The 18388-nt window shown below is 45.2% G+C and overlaps 1 protein-coding gene across 1 annotated transcript in view; it reads right to left on the reverse strand.

Moving 5' to 3' along the window:
* The window catches only part of LOC127453046 (complement C4-like), a 41769-nt gene that overhangs the window by 19411 nt on the left and 3970 nt on the right, over positions 1 to 18388 (reverse strand). The window contains exons 7-14 of the mRNA XM_051719047.1: positions 18253 to 18340; positions 18012 to 18132; positions 17772 to 17904; positions 15746 to 15858; positions 15491 to 15652; positions 1845 to 2012; positions 1506 to 1691; positions 162 to 323 (exon numbers count right to left, since the gene is read on the reverse strand). Coding sequence (XP_051575007.1) covers positions 162 to 323; positions 1506 to 1691; positions 1845 to 2012; positions 15491 to 15652; positions 15746 to 15858; positions 17772 to 17904; positions 18012 to 18132; positions 18253 to 18340 — 1133 coding nt within the window. The remainder of the gene's footprint in view (positions 1 to 161; positions 324 to 1505; positions 1692 to 1844; positions 2013 to 15490; positions 15653 to 15745; positions 15859 to 17771; positions 17905 to 18011; positions 18133 to 18252; positions 18341 to 18388) is intronic.

Raw genomic sequence — 18388 nt, forward strand, 5'->3', positions numbered from 1 at the left:
GATCAAATGAAGAGCAGATCATTAACAGTAACAGATTTGTGTCCTTGTTTGTTTGCGACTTGCACAATTATCAATCAAATTTGTCTTGTACTGTATGTCTATTTAATAAACTTCCTAAACCAAAGTCAAATATACTATTACTAATAGACAAAACAACACACCTGTTTTGGAGTGAGTTTGTTTTGAGTACCCAGGGCGTAGATGGCTTTGTCCACTACGAGTAAGGCCACTTTAGCATTTTTCTGTGTTCCTACATTAACTTCAAGGTCAGCTGGTTGTCCTGGCTCATAATAATGCTGAGAATCTTCCAGTTTTATGCTAAGCTAAATAGGAAATAGGACAGGAACACTATGAACATTTGATACGATTTCTACATTAATGTATATTGTCTTATAGGATTTCCAAAACTTCGCTACCACAAACATAAATCTGAAATGACCAGTGTTAGTTTTGTATATTTGTAAATTTGATAACTTTTTCTCAGTATTGAAATAGAATGCCTACTGAGTGAATGGCTCCTGACATATTCTATTATAAATTCCTGTAATCAGATTACAGTTACTGACTTAATTAAAATTAAATTTCTTTGAAACTTACACAAATATTTCTAAGAGAATAATATTCTTTATGTGGATGAAAACATGACTAAATTTCAGATCTCTGTTTGTTTGCATTTTATGCATTGTTTCTATAGTAAACTATTTTTACATGGTCCAGTTGCTGAAATAATGTGTTTGTAATTTTAAAATGTTTTTGTAATTTTGTTATGGTGTTTATGCAGTATTAGTGTTCTTAACAAACTATTGGTTGACACTCCAAAAAGCACATAAAGTAATCATAAAAGTAATCCATATGACTGCGGTGTTGTAATCGATGTCTTTAGAAGTGATATGATAGGTGTGGATGAGAAACAGATCAATATTTTAAGTCCTTTTTTGCTAGAAATTCTTCTGTCTGCCCAGTAGGGGGCAATATGCATGAAGAATGTGAATCACCAAAAATGCAAGAAGAAGAAGAATGTGAACGTGAAAGCTAAAGCTAAAGTGGAGATTGACTGAGCAGGGAGGAGAATTTATAGTAAAAAATTACTTAAATATTGATCAGTTTCTCACCCATACTTATTAAATTGCTTCTGAAGACACTGATTTAACCACTGGAGTCTTAAGGATTACTTTTCTGCTGACTTATGTGAGTTTTGGAGCTTCAAAATTTTGGCACCCATTCACTTGCATTGTAATGACCAAAAGAGCTGAGATATTCTTCTAAAAATATTCATTTGAGTTCAGCAGATGAAAGAAAGTCATACACATCTGGGATGGCAAAAGGGTGAGTAAATGATAAGAGAATTTTCATTTTTGGGTGAACTGTTCCTTTAAGGGTAATGTACAGTTAGCTGTGTACAGTTAGTTATTTTATGCTTTTGTTTTTTCCATAAAATAATTTGTAACAATCTGATTACAAGAAAATAGTAATCTGTAGTGGATTAAGATTATTCTTTGATTTACCTTTCCTTCACACATGTCCTCTACATCTACCCACACTGAGTCTGCAATGATGTCACCATTTGTGTCATAGTAGTAGCCGATCACTCGTAAAAACGGGATCATGTCAGGACTTAAAAGGATGCCTATTTTTACCACAGAATTTGATGCAACAGATTTTGCTTCTTTCAGTGTGCCTCTGCTGAGAACCTGAAAAGACGCCAAAAAATTTCAAGTTTATAAATAAAACATTACAACACCCTCACTCTTGAACATCCCCATCTCAATCCTATGTGAGATTTCAAAGCATTGAACTAGGCATGACAGAACTTTGCTTTAAATGTATGAAATAATTTTGCTTACCATGTAATATAGTTTTCCATCCTCTGGATTACCATTGATGACATTAAATGTGACCTCCAGAGACTCTTTTGGTGACAGAACACTATTAGTCACACTCAGATACAGGAAGCTTTTCGAGGATCTGATAAGATGCGCTTCTTTGGATGACTTGGAATCACCCACCATTGCCTGTTGAAATTGATATGTCAAGACTATAGAAATATTACTTATCCTAACCGATTAACAAAATAGATGTCAAGAAAAGATTAATTTTCATAAAGGTGCACTTAGTAATTCAATAGCGTATATGCAGTGTAGCTCAAAAACAGAAGTTCTAAGTTAACGATGTCATTGTAAAATGCACAATTTGCAGTCAGCCATGATTAATTTATTCTATCCAATTACTGGGGAATTTTGAGATAATTGGCTGGACACATGATCGCAACATGGCGGCGCTTATAAATGTGGACCCAGAGTCACGTGACGCCATGCAAGTCTCGGACATGTGAACGGCGAGCTCTGAGCACTTTGCTAGTTTTGATACTTTTAATGATATAAACTGGTGAGATTTGATACAACTGATCCATAACTATCCTAGGAAGACAACATGTCAAAGAATTCAAAATCCTTGGACTCTGGAAACATTAAAAGACATTTACGTGCTCAAGCTGACGCCCCTGCAGTGGCCTCAGACCAGAGAATGAATTTGGCCGGAGAGGTGAAAGAGATTCAGCGTGAATTGCAGAACGTGTTGGCAATGCTGAAGAAGGTCGTTGCTGAATTGGAGGATCTTGCTGCAATATGTCAATCGATCACTGCCATGGAGACAAAATTCACTGAGATGGTTACAAGAGTGGCAGATGTCGGATCGATTGGATAAACGGATCGATTATTTGGAGTCATCGGAGAGAGAATTAGCTGCAAATCCGTTTGCGACAAAAGCAGACTTGAAGCATGTCTGGGAAAAGTTGGAGAATATGGAAAATCTTTCTGGACGGCTCTTTCCGAGTCTGCTCAACATAACAGGCCATAATCTGGAAATCAAGTGAGCTCACAGAGTTCCGGCTCGGCAATCCACTGAGGGAGACAGGCCCCGATCAATTCTGGCCAAATTTCTGAGATTATCCAATAAAGATCTTGTGTTATGCGAAGCAAGGCGTAAAGGAACACTTTCTTGGAAGAACCACAAAATTTTCTTGTTCCCAGACTTTACGAATTCGACAAGAGAGAAACATGATCGATTCAAGGAATGGAAGAAACTCTTAAATCAACAGAAGGTCACTTTTCCACTGATGGCCTGACTCACTGAACATTCACTTGACCGTCCAAGGAAACTGGGTGCCTTTTTTGTTTCTTTTTGTGCTGGTTCTGCCTAGCGGCTGGAGTTTTTTTTGTGTAGTAACACACCTTTGGGACAGTGTTGTGGATGAATCTGCACATTCTTTGTGTTCATCCTACCTATTGGCTGGAGTTTGTTTTATAGATTATCTTTTGTTGTGTAATTCTGTCTCACAAAATGTGCATAGAAACACCAGAATTGAGCAATCCGATGGCAAAGTTGTCACAGGACTCTCGTAGGCGTACATGGACTGATTGAGTTTAGAGGGATGGACGCCAGTTGGCGCTGTCGTGCGCAGGGTTAATGCACACATTTTTCTTTTTTCAGTTTGTTTGGTTCTGGGGGAAGTTCGGTTCCCTGTCTGTCACTCACTCGACGTTGGTGTCGATGTAGTGACACTAGGGGTCACTCTTGGGAGCCCGAGACACCTCTGGTCTTTGATAAAAGGCCAATGAAAATTGGCGAGTGGTATTTGCATGCCACTCCCCCAGACATACGGGTATAAAAGGAGCTGGTATGCAACCACTCATTCAGATTTTCTCTTCGGAGCCGAAAGGTCATGCTCATTGAGCTGAATACTACTGTTCATTCACCTCTGCTGGATCTGACAGCGCATTTCAGTGGCTTCTCCCTCCTCTGCACTGGTGCACTGCAGAGAATGCCCCTGGGCACTTCGGCAGAAAAACTAGAGAGTATATTTTCTGAAAGAGCATTTTTCCCCCCTAAAAGAGTATATATTTCTCTAAAAGAGCACACACACGGAATGTCTTTTTAAAGACGCGTCTTTTTAAAGATGCTTTTCCGATTGTGTGTTATTCCTGGTTGCGCTCGTTATCTCTTGCCTTCTAACGGTCACGATCACTGTCTTTCGTGTCTGGGCACTGCTCACGCGGAGACAGCATTCGTGGATGTTCATGTCCTCATTGCGAGAATATGTCCATGGCAACGTTGCGGTCACGGCTCACCTTCGTAAGAAAGCGAGCCACCCCAGAGGCTCCCGCCTCGGTCCTTTTACCCACGGGTATGAGGCCAGCGCGGCTAGCACTGGGGGCGATTTGGGGACCCCAATGGGACCGCCTCTGCCGGGTATCCCCCCGCGGACCTCCCATTCCCCGGCACGCTCGTCTACCCCGATCGGGCTTCCGGGTGAGTCCGCCGGCTCATCTCATGGTGAGTTCGACCTCTTATTCGGAGCCCGCAAAAGTGATGAGCTCTCGAGCACAGCATCGGAGAGCGGGCTCGTCCAGTCGGAAGCCTCAGCTGGGCTCCTCCCTTCGGGGTCGATTGCCCAGTCACAGGCTGACGCGGAGATGACGACATGCCTTCCCGGGCAGCCGCGAGCGTCGGTTAGAGTGGATCTCACTGCTCTTCCCTGAACCCTCGCGGCTCGGTGATTGGTTCCTGGGCTCGCGGCGCCACTCAAAGCCACGCCCCGCCCCCGTTCCTTTCTCCCCGGAAGTGCATGAAGAGCTGACAAGGTCGCTTTTCAGCTTCCCCGCCCTCACTACCCTTGATGGTGGGGCGGCCAAGGGCTATTCGGCAATCCCCCGGTGGATAAAGGCGCTCGCGGTGCACCTATGCCCGCAGAGCGCCGCCACCTGGCGCGGGTGCCCAAAGCCCCCGTCCAAGGCCTGTAGGTTTACGTCGTCTCTGACGGCCAAGGCCTACGGTGCCGCTGGACAAGCCGCCTCCGCCCTGCATGCCATGGCTGTCCTGCAAGTCTGCCAAGGCGCTAAAGGAACTGCACGAGTGTAGTTCCGCCCCGGGATTGATGCAGGAACTGCGCTCGGCGACCGACCTCGCTCTCCGAGCGACGGAGGTCACGGCGTGGTCTCTCGGGCGGATGATGGCCACACTAGTGGTCCAGGAGCGCCACCTTTGGCTCAACCTGGTCAAGATGGGTGAGGCCGACAAGACACGATTCCTTGCTGCCCAGGCGGGCCTATTCGGCGACACCGTTGAGGACTTTGCCCAGCAGTTTTCGATGGTAGAGCAGTAGATGGATGCTAGCTGGCATATCCTGCCCTGGCGTGGCTCAAGATCCCACACCCCGTCTACTCATCGCCAAGGGCGTCCACCTGGGAGCCCACCGCAGGAAGCAGATGCCACCCGTCTCACGGCCGCCCAGAACCCGTGAAAGGCTTCAAAGAGCCCTTGAGATGGGCGACTCAGGGACAATGAAACCTGCTGCTCTGGAGCTGGTAAGCAGATCTCCATCTTTTTGTTACCTTTGAGGCTGCAGTACTCAAGAGCTCAGCAAGAGCGGTTTCCTTGTTCCCTGGGTCACGTATCTGGTTTGAATGGCCGACAACACAACCACCGTCCACCACTCTATTTGACAGGTTTGGCGCTCCAGCAGCGGTCTCCCGCCCCTGAGCGCTCAGCTATGGCACAAATCCGCGACAGTCTCCATGGGTTACGAGGACAGACCTCATCCTCCCCCGTCCCAGGCTGTTCCGGGGGTGGTCACAAGGAGCCAGGTAAGTGCTTCGATGTCCTTAGACTCAGCACGGCCACGATGTGGTGTGGCACCACGAGCTCCGCCCCGCCACGAGGCCCCACCTGCCGGTACATCCGATGATGTTGTCCCTTTGGTCCCCCTTGCGCGGAACTTGGACACATGGCTTGCGCTTTCCAATCCATCACGAGGGCTGGTCCGGACCGTCCGACTCGGCTGCGCGATTCACTACGCCGGGCATCCGCCCAGGTTCAGCGGTGTCCACTTCACCTTGGTGAAAGACGAAAACGCTGCTACCTTGCGTGGAGATCGCTACCCTCCTACGGAAGAGCGCGATAGAACCTGTCCCTCCAGCTGAGATGAAGAAGGGGTTTTTCAGCCCCTACTTCATCGTACCGAAAAAAGGCGGTGGGTTGAGGCCAATCTTGGACCTGTGAGTTCTGAACTAGGCTTTACACAGACTCCCGTTCAAGATGCTGACGCAAAAACACATTCTGGCGAGCGTCCGGCATCAAGATTGGTTTGCGGCGGTAGACCTGAAGGATGCGTACTTCCACGCCTCGATCCTTCCTCGACACAGACCCTTCCTGCGGTTCGCGTTCAAGGGTGAGGCGTATCAGTACAAAGTCCTCCCTTTCGGCCTGTCCCTGTCTCCTCGCATCCTTACGAAGATCACAGAGGCTGCCCTTGCCCTGTTAAGGGAGGTGGGCATTCGCCTTCTCAACTATCTTGAGGACTGGCTAATCCTAGCTCACTCTCGAGACGTGTTGTGCGCACACAGGGACCTGGTGCTCTCACACCTCAGCTGACTAGGGCTTCGGGTCAACTGGGAAAAGAGCAAGCTCCTCCCGGTTCAGAGCATCTCTTTTCTCGGTTTGGAGTTGGACTCGGTCTCCTTGACGGCGCGCCTTATGAACGAGCACGCCCAGTCGGTGCTGGCCTGTTTGAAGGCGTTCAAACAGGGAACAGCGGTTCCACTGAAACTTTTTCAGAAGCTCCTGGGTCATATGGCATCCTCAGCGGTGGTCACCCCACTCGGGTTGATGCATATGAGGCACCAGACTCAAGTCCCGAGACGGCCATGGCACCACGGGACACACCGCGTGGCCATTACGTTGGTCTGTCACCATCTTTTCAGCCCTTGGACCGACCTGTCATTCCTACGGGCAGGTGTTCCTCTAGAACTGGTCCCCAGGCGTGTCGTGGTCATGACAGACGCCTCCAAAACGGGCTGGGGCGCTGTTTGCAACGGGCACACAGCCGCCGGCCTCTGGACGGGTCTGCGACTGCATTGGCACATCAACTGCCTCGAGTTGTTGGCAACTCTGCTCGCCCTGCGGAGGTTTCGGCCATTGATCCAGAGAAGCACGTGTTAGTTCAGACAGACAACATGACAACGTTAGCATATGTCAACCGCCAAGGTGGTTTGCGCTCTCGTTGTATGTCACAACTCGCCCGCCGTCTCCTCCTCTGGAGTCAGCAGCACTTCAAGTCGCTGCAAGCCACTCACATCCCGGGCAACCTCAACACTACAGCGGACGCACTGTCACAACAGGTTACCCTCAGGGGAGAGTGGAGACTCCACCTTCAGGTGGTCCAGCTGATTTGGAGTCGATTCGACAGGCAAAGGTGCACCTGTTCGCCTCACAAGAATCCTCCCCACTGCCCGCTCTGGTATGCCCTGAATGAGGCCCCCCTCGGCATAGACGTGCTGGCACACAGCTGGCCCCCTGGCATTCGCAAATATGCGTTTCCCCCAGTAAGCCTGCTTGCACAGACCCTGTGCAAGGTCAGGGAGGACGAGGAGGAGGTTGTCCTGGTAGCACCCTACTGGCCCACCCAGACGTGGTGCTCAGACCTCATGCTCCTCTCGACAGCTCCCCCCTGGCGAATTCCCCTGAGGAAGGACCTTCTTTCTCAGGGAAGGGGCACCATCTGGCACCCGTGCCCAGACCTCTGGAATCTCCATGTCTGGCCCCTGGATGGGACGTGGAAGACCTAAGCTGTCTCCCACCTGCGGTGGTAGACGCGATCACTCAGGCTAGGGCCCCCTCTACGAGGTGCCTGTATGCCTTTAAGTGCCGTCTGTTCGCTAAGTGGTGTTCTTCCCGTCGGGAAGACCCCCAGAGATGCGCAGTCGGATCAGTGCTTTCCTTCCTGCAGGAGAGGTTAGAAGGGAGGCTGTCCCCTTCCACCTTGAAGGTGTACGTTGCTACCATAGCAGCACACCACGACGCAGTCGACGGTAAGTCCTTAGGGAAGGCATGACCTGATCATCAGGTTCCTAAGAGGCACCAGGAGGCTGAATCCCTCCCGACCGTGCCTCGTTCCCTCATCGGACCTCTGCAGTTCTTCAGGGTCTACAGAGAGCCCCCTTTGAGCCTTTTCAGTCAGCCGAGCTTAAGGCACTCTCCTTGAAGACTGCCCTCCTGACTGCGCTTACTTCCATCAAGAGGGTAGGTGACTTGCAAGCGTTCTCTGTCAGCGAAACGTGCCTGGAGTTCGGTCCAGGTTACTCTCACGTGATCCTGAGACCTTGACCGGGCTATGTGCCCAAGGTTCCCACCACCCCTTTAGGGACTAGGTGGTGAACCTGCAAGCGCTGCCTCAGGAGGAGGCAGACCCAGCGCTGTTATCGCTGTGTCCGGTGCGCTCTTTTTACGCATCTATTTGGATCGCACGCAGAGCTTTAGAATCTCTGAGCAGCTCTTTGTCTGCTTTGGTGCACGGCGGAAAGGAAGTGCTGTCTCCAAGCAGAGGATCGCCCACTGGCTCATTGACGCCATAACTATGGCATATGTCACCTAGGACATGCCGCCCCCGGTAGGGCTACCAGCCTATTCTACCAGGGGTGTAACGGCTCCATGGGCCCTGGCCAGGGGTGCCTCTCTAACAGACATTTGCAGAGCAGCGGGCTGGGCAACACCCAACACCTGTGCAAGGTTCTACAACCTCCGGGTGGAACCGGTTTCGTCCCAGGTAGTGGCACGCAACACAAGCGGATAAGCCCGGGATAGCTGGCCGGGTGTATCGCTTGCACATAGCGCCTTCCACCTCCCTTGGAGCTGAAGACGTGCACCATTAATTCCCAGTAGTGTTCACAGACTTTGTTCCCTGGTTGACTTCCTACGAGCCCTGTGGCAGTCGAGTTTTCGGAGAGACTCGCTGCCGGCCAAGTACACGCGCTAAGAGCCCTGTTCTGGGGTAGGTGCTCCGCATGTGGCGGTTCCCTGTAAGGCTAACCCAATGTGATCTATATCTTCTGCTAGTTCGTTTCCCTGCTGGCAAACTGCGTCTTCCTTGGGCAGAGCCCCTCTGCCCCAGTCTCCATGTTTGTAGTAACTCCTCCCCCACTGGGCAGGATCTACCTTGAAGGCTCTCCACATGGTTGGAAAGACCATGTGACGTATTCTTCCACTTAAATATCCCCCCCTCTCTTTGGGCGAGGTGTGGTCTCCGCGGTATCTTCCCCTTTGGAGGGACACCCCCCGACTAGACCTGGCGGCCCAGTCGGATAATCCCCCTTTTTTAGGGAGTGGAAAAAGAGAAGGAGAAAAGAGGCCACGACTGGGTTAAGCCTGTCTCTATCTTTGGGTGGTCGACTTGTCCCCAAAAAGGGCCGTTCGACACTCATAACTGTGTCGGGGGAGGTCACGTGTTGAACTGGTGTGCTGGCTATGAGGCACACAGCAAGTCTGCCCACCACACACCACCAGTTCATGTAACACAGTTCAGCCTTGTGGCGTTTTGTATAGGGAACCCTACTGTCACTACATCGACACCAACATTGAGTGAGTGACGGATAGGGAATGTCATGGTTACTGGTGTAACCTCCGTTCCCTGATGGAGGGAACGAGACGTTGTGTCCCTCCTGCCACAACGCTGAACTACCCGCTGAAATGGCCGGACCTTATATCGGCTCCTCAGCATAAAACCTGAATGAGTGGTTGCATACCAGCTCCTTTTATACCCGTATGTCTGGGGGAGTGGCATGCAAATACCACTCGCCAATTTTCATTGGCCTTTTATCAAAGACCAGAGGTGTCTTGGGCTCCCAAGAGTGACCCCTAGTGTCACTACATCGACACCAACGTCTCGTTCCCTCCATCAGGGAACGGAGGTTACACCAGTAACCATGACGATTTTGATTGTTGCACTAATGTTGAATGTGGTCTTTCTAATTTTGTTTTTGACACACAATCTATTTTTCCTAATATGTCAGAATGTCAAATGTTAGTATGAGTGGATTGTCTCTCTCCACACGGAATGTGAATGGGTTTGGGCACCCCATAAAAAGAAGGAAGGTTATTTCTTTTTTAAACGTAAGAAATTTGATATAGTGTTTCTTCAAGAAATGCATCTTTCCCTGCAGGAAGCTGAAAAATTTGGGAAGATATGGGGTGGGCATGTTTTCTTTAGTGCTGGCTCAAGTAAGAGCAGGGGAGTCATTACATTGATAAGTAAACATCTACATTTCAAATTTCTCAAACAGAGTAAAGATAAATTAGGAAGAGTCATTATTGTTTTAGCAGAAATTCAGGGGCAAAGGTGGATTTTGGCTATTATTTATGCACCTAATGCTGATGATCAGGGCTTTTTTATAGATCTTGAAGTGATGTTGCAAGCCGCTGGCACCCCTCATGATATAATATTGGGAGGAGACTTTAATCTATTCATGGACTCAATCCTTGATCATAGTGAAGCAAAAGTGTGTAAGCCCCCTAGAGCAACACTGACGCTTCACAGGATGTGTAAAAATCTTGGTCTTACAGATATTTGGAGTCTTTTGAACCCATCTGGTAGGGACTATTCATTCTTTTCATCAGTCCATAAGATTTATTCTAGAATAGATTTTTTTTTACATTTAAGTCCCTCATTTCATCTGTTGTTGATTGCTCAATTGGAAACATCTTAGTCTCAGATCACGCCCTGGTGAGTTTAGATATGTTACCACATATGGAGAAAATGAAATCATATAGTTGGCGCTTTAATGTATCCTTTTTGCAAAATCCTGAATTCCAACAAATATTAAAGGCTGAAATCAATGTTTATATGGAGACCAGCTGGTCCTCAGTATCCTCTGTGGGCGTGGCTTGGGAGGCACTTAAGGCGGTTCTTAGGGGTCAGATCATACAGTATGCCTCATTCATCAAACAATCCAAAGCACGAGAACTCGTGGAGTTGGAAGGGAATATTAAAAGTGCCAAGGCAGAGCTGAAGAGCTGAATATCGTCTGATGGCCTCAGATAATTGACCTGATTGAAATACAGATATAATACTATTTTGTCACGGAAGGTGGAGTTTTGGCTATTCAGGGCAAGACAGTCATACTTTGAGTCAAGGGACAAAGCAGGGAAGCTTTTGGCTAGATATATAAAGCAGAGAGAGTCTTTTTCTACCATTCCCTCAGTGAAATCTGCTGGTGGTGAAATTTTTACCTCGGCCACTGATATTAATAATGCCTTTAAAGAATTCTATCTTGATCTTTATAGTTCCACATCATCTTATACTGATGAAGATATTAGAAACTTGTGGAACCATTAGAACTCCCTAAACTGATGACTGAGCAAAACAATTCTCTTGATTCTGAGATAAACTTGGTGGGGCTTGGCGAGGTAACTAAGCCCTTGCCTACAGGCAAGGCTCCGGAGCCAGATGGATTTGCTGCTGAATTTTTTAGATCTTATGCTACAGAACTGGCTCCATTTTTGTTAGAAGTTCATATGGCATCATTAATGAATGGAAAGCTTCTGCCAACCATGACACAAGACTGGATCAGCCTGAATTTTAAAAAGGACAAAGATCCAAGAGAGCGTAAGAGTTACCATCCAATTTCCCTGATCCAGCTAGATGTAAAAATATTGTCAAAAAATTCTGGCTAACCAATTAAGTAAAGTTATGACACCTCTTATACATATAGATCAGGTGGGGTTTATTCGGGGCCGCAGCCCGGTAGTGGCGGCAAAAACAAATTGATTATTTCAGATTATTTTACTCTGGATAAGGGCACCCGGTAGGGTTGCCCTCTTTCCCCATTATTGTTCTGTCTTGCCCTGGAACCATTAGCAGAATGGTTCCGTTAAGAATGGAAGATGATTTTCCAGGGGTGGTGGCAGGAGGTATTACGCATAAGCTTTTGCTTTACGCAGATGGTATATTATTATTTGTCTCCGACCCCACTAGATCTATGCCTTGCCTCCACAGAATTATTAATTCCTTTTCTAAATTCTTAGGATACAGAGTCAGTTGGTCTAAACCGAAGCTTTATCTCTGACAGCATACTGTCCAGTAACGGCTTTCCAGCCAGGCGCCTTCCAGTGGCCCAAACAGGGCATTAAGTATTTGGGCATTTTATTCCCAGCAAGTTTGTCTGATTTAGTTAGAGTTCATTTTGATCCCTTAATAAAAAGGTTTTCGAGCGATGTGGGCAGGTGGGCTTCATTACATTTATCTATGATTGGGAAGGTTAATGTTATTAAAAAGAATTGTATTCCAAAAAGTAACTACCTGCTTCAAACTCTCCCTGTAGATGTCCCCCTCTCTTATTTCAAGCAATTTGATAGCATAGCAAAGTCCTTCATTTGGAATGGTAAGCGTCCTAGAATACATTTTAATAAGTTACATAGGCCAATTGACAAAGGTGGGCTGGGCCACACAAGATTTTGTTTTATTATTATGCATTCAGTTTCAGACATTTGGTTTATTGGTCGTTTCCACCTGAGAGAGCCCCTCCCTGGTTTTGTATTAAACAGGAAGTTCTTGCCCCTATTTCGCCATTGTAAATCCTTTCTATCAAACTAATCGGAGAAGTTAAGTTACACCCCGTTATCTCATATTTGCACTCGGTATGGACAAAAGTGTCCAGAGTGTTTAATTTGGACATTTATTTAAATGTTGCCTGAAGCATATGGCTGAACCCTAAATTATGTATTAATAAGTCCCCTTTCTGCTTGTCAGAGTGGATTGTGAAGGAGGTTACTACACTCGGTGACCTATATGAGAGTGGAGTGCTGAGATCTTTTGAAATTTGGTTCAACATTTTGGGATTCCCAGATCTCAGTTCTATAGGTATTTACAGCTGCGCCACGTGCCCTGTATTGTTTTTGGGAGTAGCACACCCCCCCTAAAGCGGCAGATACTCTGGGAGAAGTGATTACTGCTTTTGGAAAAGGTCATGAGGCATCAGTGTATTACTCCCTGCTAATTCAGAGTCTGGGGGTCGGAGCTTTAACTTCTATCAAGAGATTATGGGAGAAAGATTTAAACTTGGTATTGGAGGAAGGAATGTGGGCTAGGATTCTAAAAAACATCAAGGGTTCGCCTTATGCAATTCAAGATTTTACATAGATTCTATTGGACCCCCTCTAGATTGTATCGGCTTGGTCTTAAAGACAAACCCACCTGCTGGCGATGCCAATTAGAAGATGGAGACACAACCCATGTTTTTTGGGGGTGTGTTAAGATCCAAGAATTTTGGTTGAAGGTTCAGTGTTTTATATGTGACGTTTTGGGCACTCAGATTTCATTTGGCCCCAGACTCTGTATTTTGGGTGATGGGGTGGTCATAAATTTGGGGGATAAACACATAAAAAATTGGGTTCTGTCCAGTATTATGATTGGTAGGCAGATTATTTTAAAGGGATGGAAGTCTGATGGAGCTCCCTCATTTCCGTAGTGGTGTGCGGAGATGGGGAGGGTGGCAGCTTTCGAGGAGGTGTCAAGCAGAAGGCTGGGGGTTCGGGATTTGTTTGATAGGAAATGGGGGAATTATTTAGTGTTTTTGGGGGACTCTCAGGGAGGGGCTGTGGAGAGAGAAGTATGGTTTTATGTATATACAGTTGTGCTCAAAATCTTGCATACCCTGGCAGAAATTGTGAAATTTTGGCATTGATTTTGAAAATATGACTGATCATGCAAAACAACTGTCTTTTATTTAAGGATAGTGATTATATGAAGCCATTTATTATCACATAGTTGTTTGGCTCCTTTTTAAATTATAATGATAACAGAAATCACCCAAATCAAAAGTTTACATACCCTTGAATGTTTGGCCTTGTTACAGACACACAAGGTGACACACATAGGTTTAAATGGCAATTAAAGGTTAATTTCCCACAACTGTGGCTTTCTAAATTGCAATTAGTGTCTGTGTATAAATAGTCAATGAGTTTGTTAGCTCTCACGTGGATACACTGAGCAGGCTAGACACTGAGCCATGGGGAGCAGAAAAGAACTGTCAAAAGCCCTGCGTAACAAGGTAATGGAACTTTAGAAAGATGGAAAAGGATATAAAAAGATATCCAAAGCCTTGAAAATGCCAGTCAGTACTGTTCAATCACTTATTAAGAAGTGGAAAATTCGGGGATCTCTTGATACCAAGCCAAGGTCAGGTAGACCAAGAAAGATTTTAGCCACAACTGCCAGAAGAATTGTTCGGGATACAAAGAAAAACCCACAAGTAACCTCAGGAGAAATACAGGCTGCTCTGGAAAAAGACGGTGTGGTTGTTTCAAGGAGCACAATACGACGATACTTGAACAAAAATGAGCTGCATGGTCGTGTCGCAAGAAAAAAGCCTTTACTGCACCAATGCCACAAAAAAGCCCGGTTACAATATGCCCGACAACACCTTGACACGCCTCATAGCTTCTGGCACACTGTAATTTGGAGTGACGAGACCAAAATAGAGCTTTCAGGTCACAACCATTAGCGCTATGTTTGGAGAGGGGTCAACAAGGCCTATAGTGAAAAGAATACCATCCCCACTGTGAAGCATGGTGGTGGCTCACTGATGTTTTTGGGGGGGTGTGAGCTCTAAAGGCACAGGGAATCTTGCTGCGCATGGGACGCTCTTGGACTGTGGTTACAGCAGAAAAATGTGAAGGTTCTGGAGTGGCCATCACAGTCTGCTGACCTTAATATCATCGAGCCACTCTGGGGAGATCTCAAACGTGCGGTTCATGCAAGACGACCAAAGACTTTGCATGACCTGGAGGCATTTTGCCAAGACGAATGGGCAGCTATACCACCTGTAAGAATTTGGGGCCTCATAGACAACTATTACAAAAGACTGCACGCTGTCATTGATGCTAAAGGGGGCAATACACAGTATTAAGAACTAAGGGTATGCAGACTTTTGAACAGGGGTCATTTCATTTTTTTCTTTGTTGCCATGTTTTGTTTTATGATTGTGCCATTCTGTTATAACCTACAGTTGAATATGAATCCCATAAGAAATAAAAGAAATGTTTTTTGCCTGCTCACTCATGTTTTCTTTAAAAATGGTGCATATATTACCAATTCTGCAAGGGTATGCAAACTTTTGAGCACAACTGTATGAATATTATATTTTCTTTTCTTTTTTTTCCTTTTTTTGTGTGTGTGTGTATTCTTATTTGTGACCACAGAGGTGTTTGTTGGGGGTCAGTGTGGGGTTGGTGATTGGGGGGGGCTAATAGTGGGGTTAAATGTTAAATGTTGATTCATTGTATATATGTTATATTTTTTCTTTGTTAAATGTCTACGAATCAATAAAAAATGTTAATTGGAAAGAGAGAGAGAGAGAGAGAGAGAGAGAGAGAGAGAGAGAGAGAGAAATGTGGACCCAGCACTATACGTAGAATAAAGCAGCTTTTTCTGTAAGACTGATATGATGATCTTGAGTCTCCATCTCCTCACATCATTGTAAACTTATTTTTTCAAAGATACTACTCTACTATTACTATTCCTTTCTGTTATAAAGTTTGACAATATGCTAGAAAATTACTGAGTGCACCTTTAATATCTTTTGTAAAATGTAAGATTAGGTATTTTTTTAAGTTTGGAAGTATTAAAGGCATTAAAAGAGCTTTATTCTTTGTATATATTAACCTCCACTGAAATTGACGGTGGTGCTCCTTGTAAATTGAAGGTGTGAAATGCTATTCCCTCTTCATTAGTTGTTATACTGCAGGACTTTTCTGTTGTGCTTGACACATTTAATTTCACTTGGATGCCTGTGGCTGGGGAACCATTTGGGTGACGAAGCATGACCTAGTCAAAAAAGATGATTAGGTGATACAGTGGCACAAAATCTGACTGATTTTATCATTGGGGTGTAGAACAGCTGTGCATTGTATTCTTTACCACCACTTCAAACGGAATTTTAGGTATGAAATATGATCTTGTGCGGGACAGGTCCACAATGTACAGGCTCGAAACAATGGGAAGGAAAGCTTCTGATTCCTGCACTTCACCACCTTAAGAGGGGCACACAATCATTTTAGGGGAAGAAATTGAATTAACTAGGAAATTTTGTAATTGTACCTCATTCGCTTTTACATTTGAATTATTTCTAGAACTTTAACCACCTTTACATTGCGATTCCTAGCATATGCCATCAAATAACTTTTGTGTGTTCAATGTATTTTACTTAAACAAATCTTGGCTGCATTTATGCACTATAAAGAGTGAAAACATGCAGTTATTACGCTATTTCCACCTGGCCTGACCCTTAAATTCAGCCTGATCTCATGAAAATTATGTAAATGTGTTTTTTTTTTTCTCCCCTTTTTCTCCCCAATTTGGAATACCCAGTTCCCAATGCGCTCTAAGTCCTCGTGGTGGCGTAGTGACTCTCCTCGATCCGGGTGGCGGAGGATGAATCTCAGTTGCCTCCGCCTCTGAGACCATCAACCCGCACATCTTATCACGTGGCTTGTTGAGTGTGTTACCACGGAGACATAGCGCGCGTGGAGGCTTCACGCTATTCTCAGTGGCATCCATGCACAACTACCCATGTGCCTCAAAGAGAGCGAGAACCACACATTATAGTGACCACGAGGAGGTTACCCCATGTGACTCTACCCTCCCTAGCAACCGGGCCAATTTGGTTGCTTAGGAGACCTGGCTGGAGTCACTCAGCATGCCCTGGATTCGAACTCGCAACTTCAGGGGTGGTAGTCAGCGTCAATGCTCACTGAGCTACCCAGGCCCCCCATTACGTAACTGTGTTGACATTTTTGCAAAATTATATTCTGTGATTCATTACATGTATCGCGGCAGTTCCGAGGTGAAATTGCCACTGTGTGGCACTAAAAGTGAGTTAAATGTTCTCTTAAACAGATAATTATCCAGTTTTAAATCAGCAAAACCTACCTCCCTTCCCTAAACCTGAACCTAACTATAGTGTTATAAAAGCAAACATGAGATGAAAAATACATTTGCTTAAGTAACCACATAATTTATTGTCAACAGCATATCATCCTGAAGCTCTCACCTGGATACTCACTGAAGCTATGCAGGGTTGAGCCTGGTCACTATCTGGATGGAAGACCTCCTGGGGAAAACTATGGTTGCTATTAGAAGAGGTATAAGTGAGGCTTGCAGGAGGTGCTGTGTTAGTCTTAATGCCCTAGTATAGTGATGGGGACACTACAGTATACTGTAAAAAGGCACTGTCTTTTGGATGAGACGTTAAACTGAGGTCCTTACTCTCTGTGATCATTAAAAATCCCAGGGAATTTCACAAAAAGAATAGGGGTGTCCTGGCCAAATTTGCCAACTGGCCTCTATCCATCATGGCTTCCTAACAATCCCCTATGTACAGTATATGAATTGGCTACATCACTCTACTCTCCTCTTACCTGATTGCTGATGTGTGGTGAGCGCACTGGCACACTATGGCTGCTGTCACATCACCCAGATCTTTGATTTTAATATTGACCAACCGTTTTGGAGATTTTGGTCTTTCAACATTCAAGCTGATATGAGCTACACTTGTATGCCGCTTGTTACAAAGAAAAATAGCTATCCAGGAGCATTTCAAAGATGGCTGCTGAGTGGACTGACTTGCTAAAAAGACTTTGATATAAATCATTGTTGTTTTAGTGCCTCTAGTGTTTATTTCTCCAGGAAACTTCCGTGATACATACAATGAGCCACATTAAAATTAATTCGCAAAAATCTAGGTATAGCAATGTGATTCTACCAGGTACTTTTTTAAATTTACTCAGATTGATTCAGTCATATTAAATTATACTTTTGATTTAGATTTTACCACATATTAAAGCAAATTTTTTAGGTTACCTGGCAATTTTTTTTTACAGTGTGGTTTTTCAACGAAGTTAAATTAATTTGATGAAACGGAATGTTTTGTTTCATGTTTAATTACTTAAAATGTCTGTGACGGTGACAGCCATGTAGAAATGGGCTTGAGCTGCTGCCAAATTATCCAACGTTAAATTCTTGAGCTTCTCATTGAGGTCTGAAACTTTAATTGTAACCTCTGCGTGGCCTTTTTTCACCTAAAACAGAGGAGACACAATGAAAGAATATTAAAGAGTGATGTATAAGGAAAGTAAACTGTGAGTTTCTCTTGGGGGATTCATTAGGCCTGACCGGTTTTACTCACAGATCCTGTTTGCTCCAGTCCTTTAATGAATTTGATGTTTTCACCTTTATTATCTGAGTCTTCCTCTCTTACCCCAAACCGACAGTGGAAACCACCATCAATGGTCCTTCCATATGTGTATCTTTCAAAAAAAAAAAAGGGGGTTTTGGTTATAAACTATTGTCTCAAATTCAGAAGGTACATCTTGATAATCATAAAGAACATAATACGATGTGATTACTTGATCTGAATGTGAACTTACGAGGCTTGAATAGTGAATGTAAATGTCTTAGCACTCACAAGCAGGAATCCTTTCTCTGGCTGAACAGAAACCCCAAAGCTGGGCAGAACTGATAAAAATGCATTGTGTTTGTGTCATATGCCTTAAAATATCTGTC

The sequence above is a fragment of the Myxocyprinus asiaticus genome, chromosome 15 (assembly GCF_019703515.2).
Source record: "Myxocyprinus asiaticus isolate MX2 ecotype Aquarium Trade chromosome 15, UBuf_Myxa_2, whole genome shotgun sequence".
Taxonomy (NCBI): Eukaryota; Metazoa; Chordata; class Actinopteri; order Cypriniformes; family Catostomidae; genus Myxocyprinus; species Myxocyprinus asiaticus.